At 41.8% G+C, this 12,446-nt stretch overlaps 1 protein-coding gene across 1 annotated transcript; it reads right to left on the bottom strand.

The window, feature by feature from the left end:
- Window positions 1–143: 143 nt before the first annotated feature.
- On the bottom strand, window positions 144–11,749 carry top1b (DNA topoisomerase Ib). The gene is made up of 21 exons (XM_084553902.1): window positions 11,550–11,749; window positions 11,196–11,220; window positions 8,766–8,862; window positions 8,096–8,228; window positions 7,718–7,773; window positions 7,469–7,573; window positions 7,294–7,384; window positions 7,101–7,186; window positions 6,838–6,953; window positions 6,637–6,758; window positions 6,400–6,522; window positions 6,134–6,321; window positions 5,089–5,233; window positions 4,858–5,001; window positions 4,472–4,657; window positions 3,916–3,984; window positions 3,705–3,819; window positions 2,865–2,992; window positions 2,665–2,759; window positions 2,319–2,468; window positions 144–1,358 (listed from the first exon to the last, which is right to left on the bottom strand). Exons 1-21 carry the CDS (start codon window positions 11,580–11,582, stop codon window positions 1,256–1,258), a joined length of 2,310 nt encoding a protein of 769 aa, XP_084410028.1. The 5' UTR covers window positions 11,583–11,749; the 3' UTR covers window positions 144–1,255.
- Window positions 11,750–12,446: the final 697 nt, after the last annotated feature.

Genomic DNA, 12,446 nt, shown 5'->3' with positions numbered 1-12,446 from the left:
AAAGCAGAGGACAATACTGATAAATGAATTGTTGGAGTTATGACCCCATGTCTTGACTGGCTGTTGATTATCTCTCTGACAGGATTATGTTTCTCTTTGTATACTCAGGGGAGCCTTTTCACAGATATAAGTGAAAAGGAAAAAAAAAAAGACAAAGTCAAAAAGCACAAGGTTGATGTTTTTATTCTGAAAACTACAAAGCTCAAAACAATAAGCCGGCCACAATCGGATTGTGTGATAAACGTCCAGATAGCAAGAAATATTGATGACAAAAAGTATGAATATCCGTTCACATTTGGAAATGAATTCAAAGACACTCTCTGCTTTATCACAGCAATACGAAAACAGCACACTACAATGACAGTGATATTTTTTTGGCAAAAATCCACACCCCTCCGTCCGAAGAAACACTCTCTTTTAGCTCTGGCACACAAAACACCATGTTGTACTTTCAGCCGTTTCAAGTAACCTAGATCAATGTTAGGCCTTGTTCATTCATTGTTATTATAAAACAGAGGAGCAACACACACACACACACACACACATGCACAAAAAAGTTGCATATGAGCAATGAAGAGCTTTTTGTTGACAACGCACACACACACATTTTATAAAACACTGAATTATACACTCACTGAAAAATGACAAAAATATGTACATCCCTGAAATAAACTACAAACTCAAACTAAATGGAAAACGACGACATTCCGTGTGCTAATAATAATTATGTGATCACACCGTCATCAGTCTGTCAGGCTCATTATTACTGTATCAATCTTTCACACTGAAATGACACAAATTGAAATTCATCCTATTACTGTCTCTCTCGTGTTGTTTCTCACAGTCTCCCATAAAAACATCTGTTAATTCATTATTCTATGAGAATATAGAATTCCTTGATAAATCTGATGGCTTACAAATTTCAGTACATTTCATCGGACAAAAGGTAATACTCATGTGTTCATAATTGTGGGGTCAGCGGATGGCTGCAGCTACATACACACTACTGTAAAATGTCCTAAGAGAGATGCCCTTTTGGCTGCACGAGTCAAATGGTTCATGAGTTATTCTCCCATCCACAACCGATCTATAGATATAAACAGACAGAATTATTATTAACCTGTGGTCACAGCTTCAGCAAAGTCTTTATCTTTCACAGCCCTGCAGTAACCACACAGTGGAACCATTTGACATCAACTACGAACCATCTTTACAATCAAAGGCATGGGTAGAAAAGATTAAATGTTACGCATGTTTAAAACTCGTAGTCCTTTTCGGCCATGTCGATCGCCCAGGCGAACTTCTCTCTCTGGGTTTTGTTGTAGATCTTCTCAATGGGAACATCCCACTTCTTGCACCTGGAGAGGACAGAGACGATGGACACGTTCAGAGCAAACGAATGACCGTAAGACTTGCAAATACAGCAACCATTCTTTCTTTTTTTTTGATTGACACCTCAGGCCTAAAGGTCAAAGGTTCCTTTCAATAACATTGTGTGTTATTTATCTTACGATCGCCTCACAAAGAGTACATCATGAAGACATGCAATGTAAAACATACAATATGTCTGCCAGAGGTGGAAGATACTTCAGCTAAATCTTTAACTAATACAATGAGGGAAGTAGACCATCACTAATCTGTCAACCGTGTTGACAAGGAGGACATATTCTCTTTACAGTTTAAGTCGACAGTTTGAATGGGCTGGCAGTCAGGTCTGCTTTCACTCTGTTTCCAACTTTATTTTTCAGAATGTCACACATACTGCAGCGTACGCCAGGTTCCCATGCACCACCCTATTCGGAGGGACCCCCATCCCTTACGTCCTACAACCAGGCAAAACACGGAGCATTCCTGTATCCATTGTGCCTGAGGAGGAGGCTCTCCATAAATAGCTGTGGGGCATCGGTTAGGGAGGGCGGACCTCTGTTCCCCTTCTCTGAGGCCTGGCCCTCCATTCAGCCACAGACAGCTCCTCATTGACTTCCCACATGGAGGAAGGAGTGTTGTTTGGTGACGCTCCCTGGCTTTCAGAAACAAACCCCATTGTTCCTCACGCTCACACGCTTTTCTTCCTCTTATTTTCCTTTTGCAGCCGTTAGCTTTTTTGCTTGTGCTGCTCCTTTTCCTACAATGCAAGAGCATTTCCTGCCTTTCTGTCACCAAGGTAGATATGCACTCCGAACACCCACCCACCCAGAGACAACAAGCCTGTGTTACAGTACAGTACTTCACTCACTGTTTTTTTTTTTAACCATATTAACAACTGTGAGCAAATAGTAGTTCATTGATGAACAATGTCTGTTGTGCAACATAAATACCATGCAACAGAGATGCGTGGATCCAAGTAGTTGAGCTTAGAAGTGCCCAGAGCAATCTGCTTGTTCTCCTCTCTGTCTGTAGCTTGGACCTGGAGCTTCATCAGCTGCTCCTCTATCCTCTGCACAGCTTTACGCTTCACCTCCACCGCCCTGAGAGAGTTAAAAGGAAACACAAAATGACACAAAGACAGAGATGCACAGAGACAGGAATACGGAAACATAGAGAGAAGAAAATTATACTGATGGACTGAAAAACGGCCTATGAAGATAAAACTTTGTTCCCTTTCAACTTAAATAATGGATTAAACCCTTCCCGTACCGGCCAGTAGCGATCAAGCTTTCTTACTTTTTGCTCTTGTCATCGTGGGAAGCCTTGTGATCAGCCTTGGCGGCCTTCAGCTGCTTCCTGGCTGCAGACAGTTGATTTTGTTTCTCGTCAATCTGCAACCACAACAAACATGTGCTGGGTGAAGACAACGCTCTGCATCAAGGAGAGAGGCACCAAAACCAAAAAAAAAAAAAAAAGTTGTGATGCAGGCGGTTCACCTTGGTCTGAAGGGTTTGCATGGACTTCTCAAATGTTTTAGGAGGAGCTCTCTGGTGATTGCAAAGAATGGCCACCGCCCGGTTGGCTCGGTTGTACGACAGGATCTTAGCTGGGATGCTATCATCGGCTGGAGGCCCAACAACAACAAGGAAAAAGAAGATGTTATTTAAATTTAAAATCACTCACAAATTGCGTTTGTAAGAATAATGATTCACAGGCACAATATTACTCATACACAGTAAATTACAGGAAGACGACTGTCACTATCTGCATGGGAAGGCCTACAAAGATAGTATGTGTACACAACTTTATGGTTGGAGTTGGAAGCACTGCCTCCTTTATCTAATCTGCATGAGTCATATAATTTTTAATAGCTCAATAATTCATGCATAAACTTAGAATAATCTAATCTAACGCTCCATATTTTAATTTATTTTATTCGTGTAGCAGCTGGAGCGAGGGGTTTGATTTACACGGAGACTTTGATTGATTATTTGTTCCTGTCAGGCATTTTTCTTTTGTACATGAGTTTATGTTCCATGTTAAATATTTCATTAGGAGGCCCTTTGTAGTCCTGTCCCGTGGGAAAGGAGCAGGAGTGAGTAGGTTTATTTACGCACAGGCTCTTCTCTATTATCTGTCCTTGTTAGAATAAATGGGTAGAAACTCAAAAGAGATCCTGGTGCCCCGACATCTTCCTCGCCAGCAAACCAAACACAATAGCCTTTACACACACCGCATGATTGAAGAGACTGACTCTTGGTAAAAACCATCATTAGAAATGTTGGTGTTGACTCAGATGAGCTGCTATGCGACTGTATGAATCTGCTGTCACTCACGGCAGGTGAGCTCCTTGAGCTGCTGTTGCAGAGTGATGGAGGCGTTGTAGGTTCGGAAAACCTTGGCTGTGAGTCCATCCATCAGCTCCTGTAGGTGCTTATTCAGAATAGACGTCTGCAGGAAACACACAAAAAAAGTGTGTTAGGGCAGACCAGAAAAAAAAGCGTAATAGCGAAGCGCAGGAGGCAGATATTCATGTGTGTTTCTTACATTCAGTCGGTCAAAGAGGTCGTCTTCAGGCTGCTTGTTTTCCAGAAACAACTGGAGGTTTTTAAAGACCTGATGAGAAAGAATAACATCTCATTTTTTTTGTATCCATGCCTGCAGTGTCACATTTCTGCCAGCAGAGGGTACAATTTTATTTGTGTTCACGATGACAAGTGCAGGTGGTTTGCTGATTGCAGGTTAGTGTGTATTCCTGTGAGGAGGAAATGTGTCCAAATAGGCGTGTTGAAGAATTTGTGATTGAAAAACGAACATTCCTAGTGTGTCTGTATGCATGTGTGTGTGGCTGAGCGCACTCCGGTAATAGCAGGAAACAGACCACCCTCTGAGCCAGAGCTGACGGAAAGCTTTTCGCGTCTGATCACCTGCCTGTGCAAACATCCCACTCAGTGTAGAAACATATTATCTCATTTACACAAAATTCCATTTCTGTCACACACACACAACCAGCACCACCCTCATAAAACCAGAAATCACAGATTTGTACTGTAATATAGATCTAATCTGCTTCCTCTCCTCTCTTTCTAATTCCCTTTCTTACCCTCTTCTCCACAGGGATCTTGTTGTAGTAACGGATGGAGTCTTTTCCCAGGAAGTCAAACTCCACCACGTATTCCTGGTCGTCCATTTTGGGGTACAGTTTGATGTGCTCAACCCGCAGCGAGCAGCAGCCAACGGTGTCCGCTGTCTCACCTTCCTCCTTTTCGTTACCCGCCCTCAGTGCCAGCTACAGAGGAAACACCACCCATCATGATCATTACCGAGACTTAAAAGATGAAACATTTGCTCAGGATTTGTTCTATAACCACTGGATTTCTCTCTGAAACCACTGCGTTTCCAAACACACTTGTTGACAAATTCAAAAACACTATATGTAGGCGTTTTTAATGTTTTAGTTGTCTTTAGTTTCACTGCATTTTTACTCACCTTGTCTATGAAATACAACGCCACAGCTCTCTGTCTGATCCTCATCTCTTTCGACTTCCAGTCGTCTCTGTACTGATTACGTATGCGATCCACACACTTTTTCAAACGCCGTGCGGTCTCGTATTTCTGCCAGTCCTTCTCCCCCTGCACACAAGCAGATCGTTCGTTTTCAAAAAATGGAAAAATGATAAAGTAGGCCACTGGAGTCTAAAGGCGTGAGAGCGTGTGTACCTTGATTCTGGAGCTGGGGTTCAACATGATGTATTTGATGGAGCCCTGGATGTTCTCTGTCCAAGACGCTAACCAGGTCACCTTGTTGTCATGGCGAACCTCCTTCCATTTTGTCCCTGGGGGAGGTTTAGGGTGCTTGGAGTCCCTACGGAAAAAGAAGCACGTTTAATATACAGGAGCAAAACGAGAGCAGGATGCAGTGTTGTCTAACTCGTTAAAGCTGACCCTCTACTTTTGTGTGACTTGTTGTGCATTCCTCACAGCTACAAAAACAAAGTTTATCACAGACAAATTAAATTCATGTCTACACCAATGATCCAGTCCAGGATTAACTCTAACTGTGGTTGTGAACACTGCAGCCATGAGCCAATAACATACAGAGAATCACTACAGTAAGACAAATCCCATTATGACCAGTGTGTAGGGGTCAACATGTCCTCCCCTGGGTTGTGTTATTGTTTGCACAGACACTCTGACAGGAAGACTACCTTTGACACAGAGCCTGGATGTGTGCAAGTGTGTGTCAGTGGTAAATCTGTCATCCTGTGCATGTCACACTCAGCACGTACATTCTTGTCCTGATGTCTCTTTGATGGCAACTAATTGCTACAAATTAGCCTGTCCATAATGTCTCAAACGTGTCCCGAAGGCATGCAACGAAGACAAAGATAAAGACAACACTAATTCCACAATCTATAAATATATCCGTCAAACACAGTATGATAGTTAGAAGGTGGAAGATCAAGCTGGGAGAGAGAGGGGAAGAACAGGACAATGATGTGAGATATACGGTATGTTCACAAACATGCATGATCTCATCTTCTAATTCACAATCAGATCATGTAATTTCATACAGCCTCACTAACAATGGTTTAACAGGTCCACCTTGTGGTACAGTTCAGTACTAGACACAATAAGATCAGCAGCTTTTTGACAGAACTGATGCTCTATTGATGCACCCAAAAAATGAACTGAAATGTTAAAAGTCATGGCAGTCAGAGTGGGGAGGGTGGGTGGGGGTAATGATGGTAATGAGATTCCCCACTTGCTACAGTTAATAATGATGTCCTCAGGTCTGATGCGGCGTTTCAGCATGCCCATCTTCGGGTGGTCGCCTCGTCCCCGGAACAGCCCCGGCGGCTCGATGCGGAAATTTCCGATCCTCTCCTTGTGGTTGTCCATGATGCAGAAACCGTACTCCTGGAGGAGCCGTTCGTTTTCCTCTTTGATTTTCTACAGCGTAATAAAAAATACAATTAGGGATCCCACAACTGTTTCAAGGCAGAGAGTCTCCACTGTTTGCAGGCCTACCAGTTTCTCCTCTTTTGACATCTGTTTCCGAGCTTCTGATTGGGCCTTGAAGTACTCATTCATCTCACTGAAGTTGCATTTGTTCAGGTCAGTGATCAGAGACTTCTCCTCTGATGTCATCTCCTAAAATAAAAGAGAAGACATCTAAACGGGCCCAATTTAAACTTCACATTCTTTACACACCCATGAGCTCCACACGAGGCACTACCTGATTATTTTTATGCCCAATCTCCTCACCTTCCTCCAGTCCTTGAAGAAGTTCTTCCTAAAGATGTCCTTAGTGCTGTACTCATGATCCAACATCTTGGAAAAAAAAGTGGCTACCTCCTCCGCAGGAGCACTGAGTTTCATAGGCTTACCTACAAATCCAAAGAATTATATTACAGCCTCGACCAAAAGATTATCAATAGTAGATGTAATGTTTACACACAGACTCACCATCATAGTAGAATTTAACTTTGTTAGGCAGAGGTTCGTACGGTGGCGCAAACACTGGACCCTTATGCTCAAGGAAGCGCCATTTGGAGCCGTCAGTGTATCTTTCCTCCTCCCACCTAATCACCACAAACAAAAACAAACGCAGGCCGTGAGAGAAAAGAAAAACAGGGTCTCTGCTTCTCAGTAGCGGCTGCATACTGCTAATTGTCCTCGATTTGCAATTTCCTGAGGAAAGGAACAATTTGTCCAGAAAATGATCTTACCATTTCCACTTCTCCTCCTCTTCTTTTTTGGCCTTCTTTCCCTCTGTCACCTTTTTGTCTTTTGTCTTCTTTTTGTGCTTGACATCCTAAACCAAAAAAATCTAAAAATAAATCAATCCACACAACAAAAAAAAAAACTGTTTGGCGGTATGACAATGCATTTATAACAATAATGTACAAAAACTTCATGGACCTCATCCTCCTCGTCTTCTTCGTACTCATGTTTCCTCTTCTTTGCCTTTTTGTCATGTTCCACCTTGACCTTTTTAGGCTTGTACTCAAATCTGTAAACAATTACACCCTTAGCATGAAATGAACCTCAGTTTAAAAATTGCAAACAATTCTGGATTAATCTAGAAGACACCTACTCTTCATCGTCATACTCCCGTTTGGAGGTCTTATAGTGAGGAGGAGAGGGGTAGAAGCCGTTGTCTTCTTCAGGCTCGCTCTTAATGGCGGCGGGGCTTATGTCTCTAAGTAGTAGTGAAGCAATATCCCATTAATGAAAACCAAGCAATAGCTGAACTTGTAGTTTCCAAAATGACTTATGGTTTAACAGGGCCGCTTTATAATTACATTTGTTTCACATCAGGTGCAAAAAAAGTGATGCTGTTTACCTTGCATATCCATTTTCTTTCTCCTTTTTAGGTTTGTCTGAATGCGATGAATGAATCTGTGATGAACAATGAAAAACGTAGCAGATTATAGTTTTGTCTGGTGCTTTCACACCTTTAAACAAGTTGTCTAATGTAGAGTGAACGGAGAGCTACAGAGGGCATTTGGATGATTATTAGTTTTTCTCTCATGGGGGCAGTCTCTGGCATAAAGATATTAACAAACTCGCATGCTGTGTCAGGACCACCAAACAATTATTAGGCAATCACTGGAAAACAAAACTTTCATGTTAACGTGACAAAATAATTATTCCATCACGATGACAAAACAAAGACAAACACCATATCGTAAAAGGGCCTACTGACCACCCATTCACAAACCTTCTCTTCTCTCCTCTTCTCTTTGTCCCTGTCTTTCTCTTTGTGTTTTTCTCTGTGCTTGTCTGAGCTGCCGTCGCTGTGCTTCAGCTTCTCTTTGTCTCTGTGTTTCTTCTCAGAGTGCTCCTTATGCTCGCTGGAACACAGAAAGCCACGGAGGTCAGAGATCAAGTGCAAGAGGCCAAACGCTGTCGGAAGATGTCGTCAACGAAGAGCCGACCACCACCCAACGTACACTTTATCAGTTCTAACATACAATGACAGTGTCATGGACACCGGCCAATAAGAATGGCCAAAGTAATGACTCTATTATTGTACTGCTGCCCACAAGTATTTCCACCAGACAAAAGGAAACCATCGCAAATGTTCCACAATGGCTCAGGTTACAAATGCTCTGCAGATGTCATTCATAGTTGTGGATTTCAGGGCAGGATTCTATTAGTTGTAATTAAATCAGCAGTACCCGCTTAAACCTCCCTATTTATATGTTTCATATTGTTTAAATCTGCATACAAATGCACGGACTAGTCATTATTCTACTCATTCAAATGTCTGTTACAAGTGATAACGCCCCAAGTGAAGCGCTGCAAGGAGAAAATAGAGTTAACACAGCAAAACATGTTAGGAGCTATTAAAACCGATCCAAGTCTGTGAAAAGAAAAAGATACCCTACCTGTTGCTGTGCTTGAATTTCTCTCGCTCCTTGTCTTTCTTGTGATCTTTGTGTCTGTGTTCCTTGTCTTTGTGCTTGTCTTTATGTTTGTGAGAATCTACAATACAGAGGAGAGATCAACACGTATGATCTGACAACCAGCCCCTTTCTTGTAGCTGTTTACACTTAAAAGATTCACATGATTTTGAACGTTGGCTACGGAGGGCAAAGTCATAACTGGTAAAAACTGGAGGTCTGAGTGCTGTTAAGGACAAAAATAGAGCACACACACAGCTTCCCTTGTTCCATAATCTATTCTACAAGTCTTATAGTTAAAAACGAATGTGAAGTGACACGGGAAAAAACGTCTGTCAGCGTTTGCACAGGTGACTGCTGCAAGGTAGAGGAAGGTAAATCTCCAGAAGGAGTAGGTTCTAAGTTTAGAGCATGCAAACACAGTGAGGGTTAATAACTGATTCATAAAGATGATATGGAAATCCTCCAACAGAGGTAAAAGCTGTGCCATAACCGCAAAATGTACCAAAGATAATTGCTCCTATATAATGGATATATATATGGATCATTAGTACTGTGGAATCTATGTGGAGGCAGCATTTTTCTCTGTGCTTAGTTGAGGCTGAGTCATTTGAACTATTTTCTACACTCTTGGGCAACAATCTGCCCTTAAAAAAAAAAACCTTATCATTTGAACATAAAACCATGATCTGGAAATAAATCAAGTTGCGTAAGACATGCACAACACAACATGATTGTACTAGCCAAACTGACTAAGTTGGGGTTATGAAAATAATAGAAACATGTGTCGGTATAACACAATGCAATTCAACAGTACTACAAACCACAGCGTCCAAAATGAAACCACAGCTGAATCAACAGCTCTCTCAGTTATTTTAAACAAACGCTGAATACCACAGCCTTTAATATTTACTCTTATATTAGAATATAGTCGTTGTCACTAACGTTTTAATAAGTGAGTATAAATTTCTCATATATAATGTTATATCACCGGGTCTTTACTACTGATGAATCTACATGCAGGACGCATTGTACTCTGGTGTTTTCACCATGCACGATATTTGATCGGCACATCTTATCTTTTGAACGCAAACCCTTTATCTCTAAAGAAAAAAAAAAAAATAGAGCAAAACTTGCAGAATTTCTACTGAGTGATTGTGAAGCACATCTGCAAACGGCAAATACTTTGTGCAACATTTAGGTTTTTTCTATCAATATTTTCTTATTATTATCTTCCTGCCACAATTTCCTTGAAGGATTGATAAATGATTCTGATTCTGATATAGTACATCTGCAGTCCAAACATTAAACACAATCTATCATTTAAGCACATTCAGGTTAAACACACTTAATTAAACACAAAGTTCTAATACTGTAGGTAAGTCAGTGCACTGCAATATTAAATTTATAGTTTCGTAATATTCATCAAACACATGCGTAGCTTTTTTTTTGGCTGGATCTTGTAGGGGTTTTCAAACTGAACATGAAGGGCACTGTACATGAGAGGAGAAACTGTGTTTATACCCTCGTGCTGTCTGTCAAATTATAATAATTTTGCATGAGTCTTAATATTAAAATGTTGCCTGCTGAGTGAAATCCCTCCCGTGGAAGGCCTGATCATCACCTTGTGGCTCCCTGTTGTCATGGCAGTTTAATAACGGGTTTACCTGCTATTGTCATATGAAATGCCATTTATAAACCAAATCATTTCCCACCGGCTGCTTTGCTTTTCCTTTAAATCAGGCAGCAAATTAACCCTTCAAGAAAAAAAAAGTGCTCCCAACTTTGTGAGAGTGACAGAGGCTGCTGTGTGGGAGGCTGTAATTTGGGCAAAAAAAAATGACTGCTCAGGGCATATGCTTTTAATAATGCAGTGCAACTTTCTTCTAGGTGACTTGGAGTTTTAAACTCCTGCGTGAGCCCAAATGAGATGAATGCCTCTTAATCTGAGGTGGAGGCAGGGTGCAGGTGGAGGGGAGATACGGGCAGGGGAGAGGCGATAAGCGCCCAGCTCTCGCCTCCATATCACGGCAGACAGTTGCCTCACTGATCGGCGCCCTGGCTGCTACATACAGAAAAAGAAAATGGCGCAGAGACTAAGTCCTCAGCCTCAATTCGACCACTTTCGGCTCCAAAATTCGCAGTAAATGCACGCACATATTACTCAACTAATTCATGCAAAATAAACACGACGCCAGGCCCTTCCCGAATACCCCGTCAGATTAAAAAACCGAGGGCGGCAAGTGTTCATTTCAGACCCCCTTTTTGAACAATAGCCGCAAGAGAGTGGAGGAGAAGGGACTTAGTCTCTGGGACGCCATTTCTGTCCTTTAAAAACTAACAGTAGACAGGTAGACACGATTCAGGCTAGAAGTCAGAGTCAGTGTGAATAAAATTCCTCATCAGAGGACCTACCGGTTCCTTTAGATCCGGAATTGACCTGAAAATGGCAAAAAAATATGTTTTTAATATTTCAATTTTAGAAATGCCGGTAGCTCGGTTATTCAAGTTTCAGTAAGCATACAAATATACCCTAGAAATACGTGTATTTTGCGAAAACAAACAAAGAAAAAAAAAAGCCTATAGTCCATATAATTTAAAAGTTTTCCCTAAAACAACAAAGAGCGCAGACTAACTTGCAACGTTAGCTTATCTGTGCCGTTATTTCATGTCCTGGCGGTTATTACTCGTGTTATGTCAGTTATGGCCGAGGGATTCATACAAACTGTACCAAAAACAGAAACGCGTTAATTATTGGCCGAGAGCTACCTGAGAGTCTCCGCGTCCATGATCTCCGCTCATGGTCAAGTTGTTTTTGTTTGGAAAGCAGGTAAAGTTATCACAGCAGACAGCTGTTCAGGATGCGACTGCACTGGATGCGAGGATCAGGGAACCCTCACTGACAGCCTGGAATGGAGTCCCAACGTTTACTCACTGCGCATGCTCGGCACAACCTAAACACCGAGAGAACGGTGTGCAGTGATCTCTACCATGCAAGCCCTGGACTTTACATGACAATACCTTCTAGCAGGTTAGTGTGATCACTGTCTCCTTTCAAGATGATCTTGGTTTTTAGCGTTAAAACATAAACCAATCAGCCACAACATTAAAACCACTGACAGGTGAAGTGAATAACATTGAGCATCTTATAGCAATGCAATGCTCTGCTGGGAAACTTTTGGACCTGCCATTCCCTTGGATGTTACTTAGACATGTACCACCCACCTAGACCAGACCAGGCACCCCCACCTCATAGCAATGACACTCCTTAAGGGCAGCAGCCATCCCCAGCAGGATGCAGCCAAACACACACACAAAAACGGATTAGGAACAACTCAAAAAGCATGAAAAACAGCCCCTCCCTTGACCCAAAGACCCCCACTAACATTCTGTTGCCAGACACCACAGGACGCCCTCAGAAGACCCATGTCCATTCTCTGATGAGTCACAACTGTTTTGGAGGCACACGGGAGACCTTCACAATATTAGGAAGGTGCTCATAATGTTATGCCTGATCGGTGTATCAATCTCCAGGCATCAGATGATGTAATTGTTAAAACTTCTCTTAAAACTAAACATTTCATCACCTCTTACTAATCCTTATCGATAGCAAATGAATAATAATGTAATAATAGTGTGGAAAACAGCAAAATAGGGTGGGAAACA

Source organism: Chelon labrosus, assembly GCF_963514085.1.
Source record: "Chelon labrosus genome assembly, chromosome: 10".
NCBI lineage: Eukaryota > Metazoa > Chordata > Actinopteri > Mugiliformes > Mugilidae > Chelon > Chelon labrosus.
This window is presented reverse-complemented; position numbering and strand designations above follow the sequence as displayed.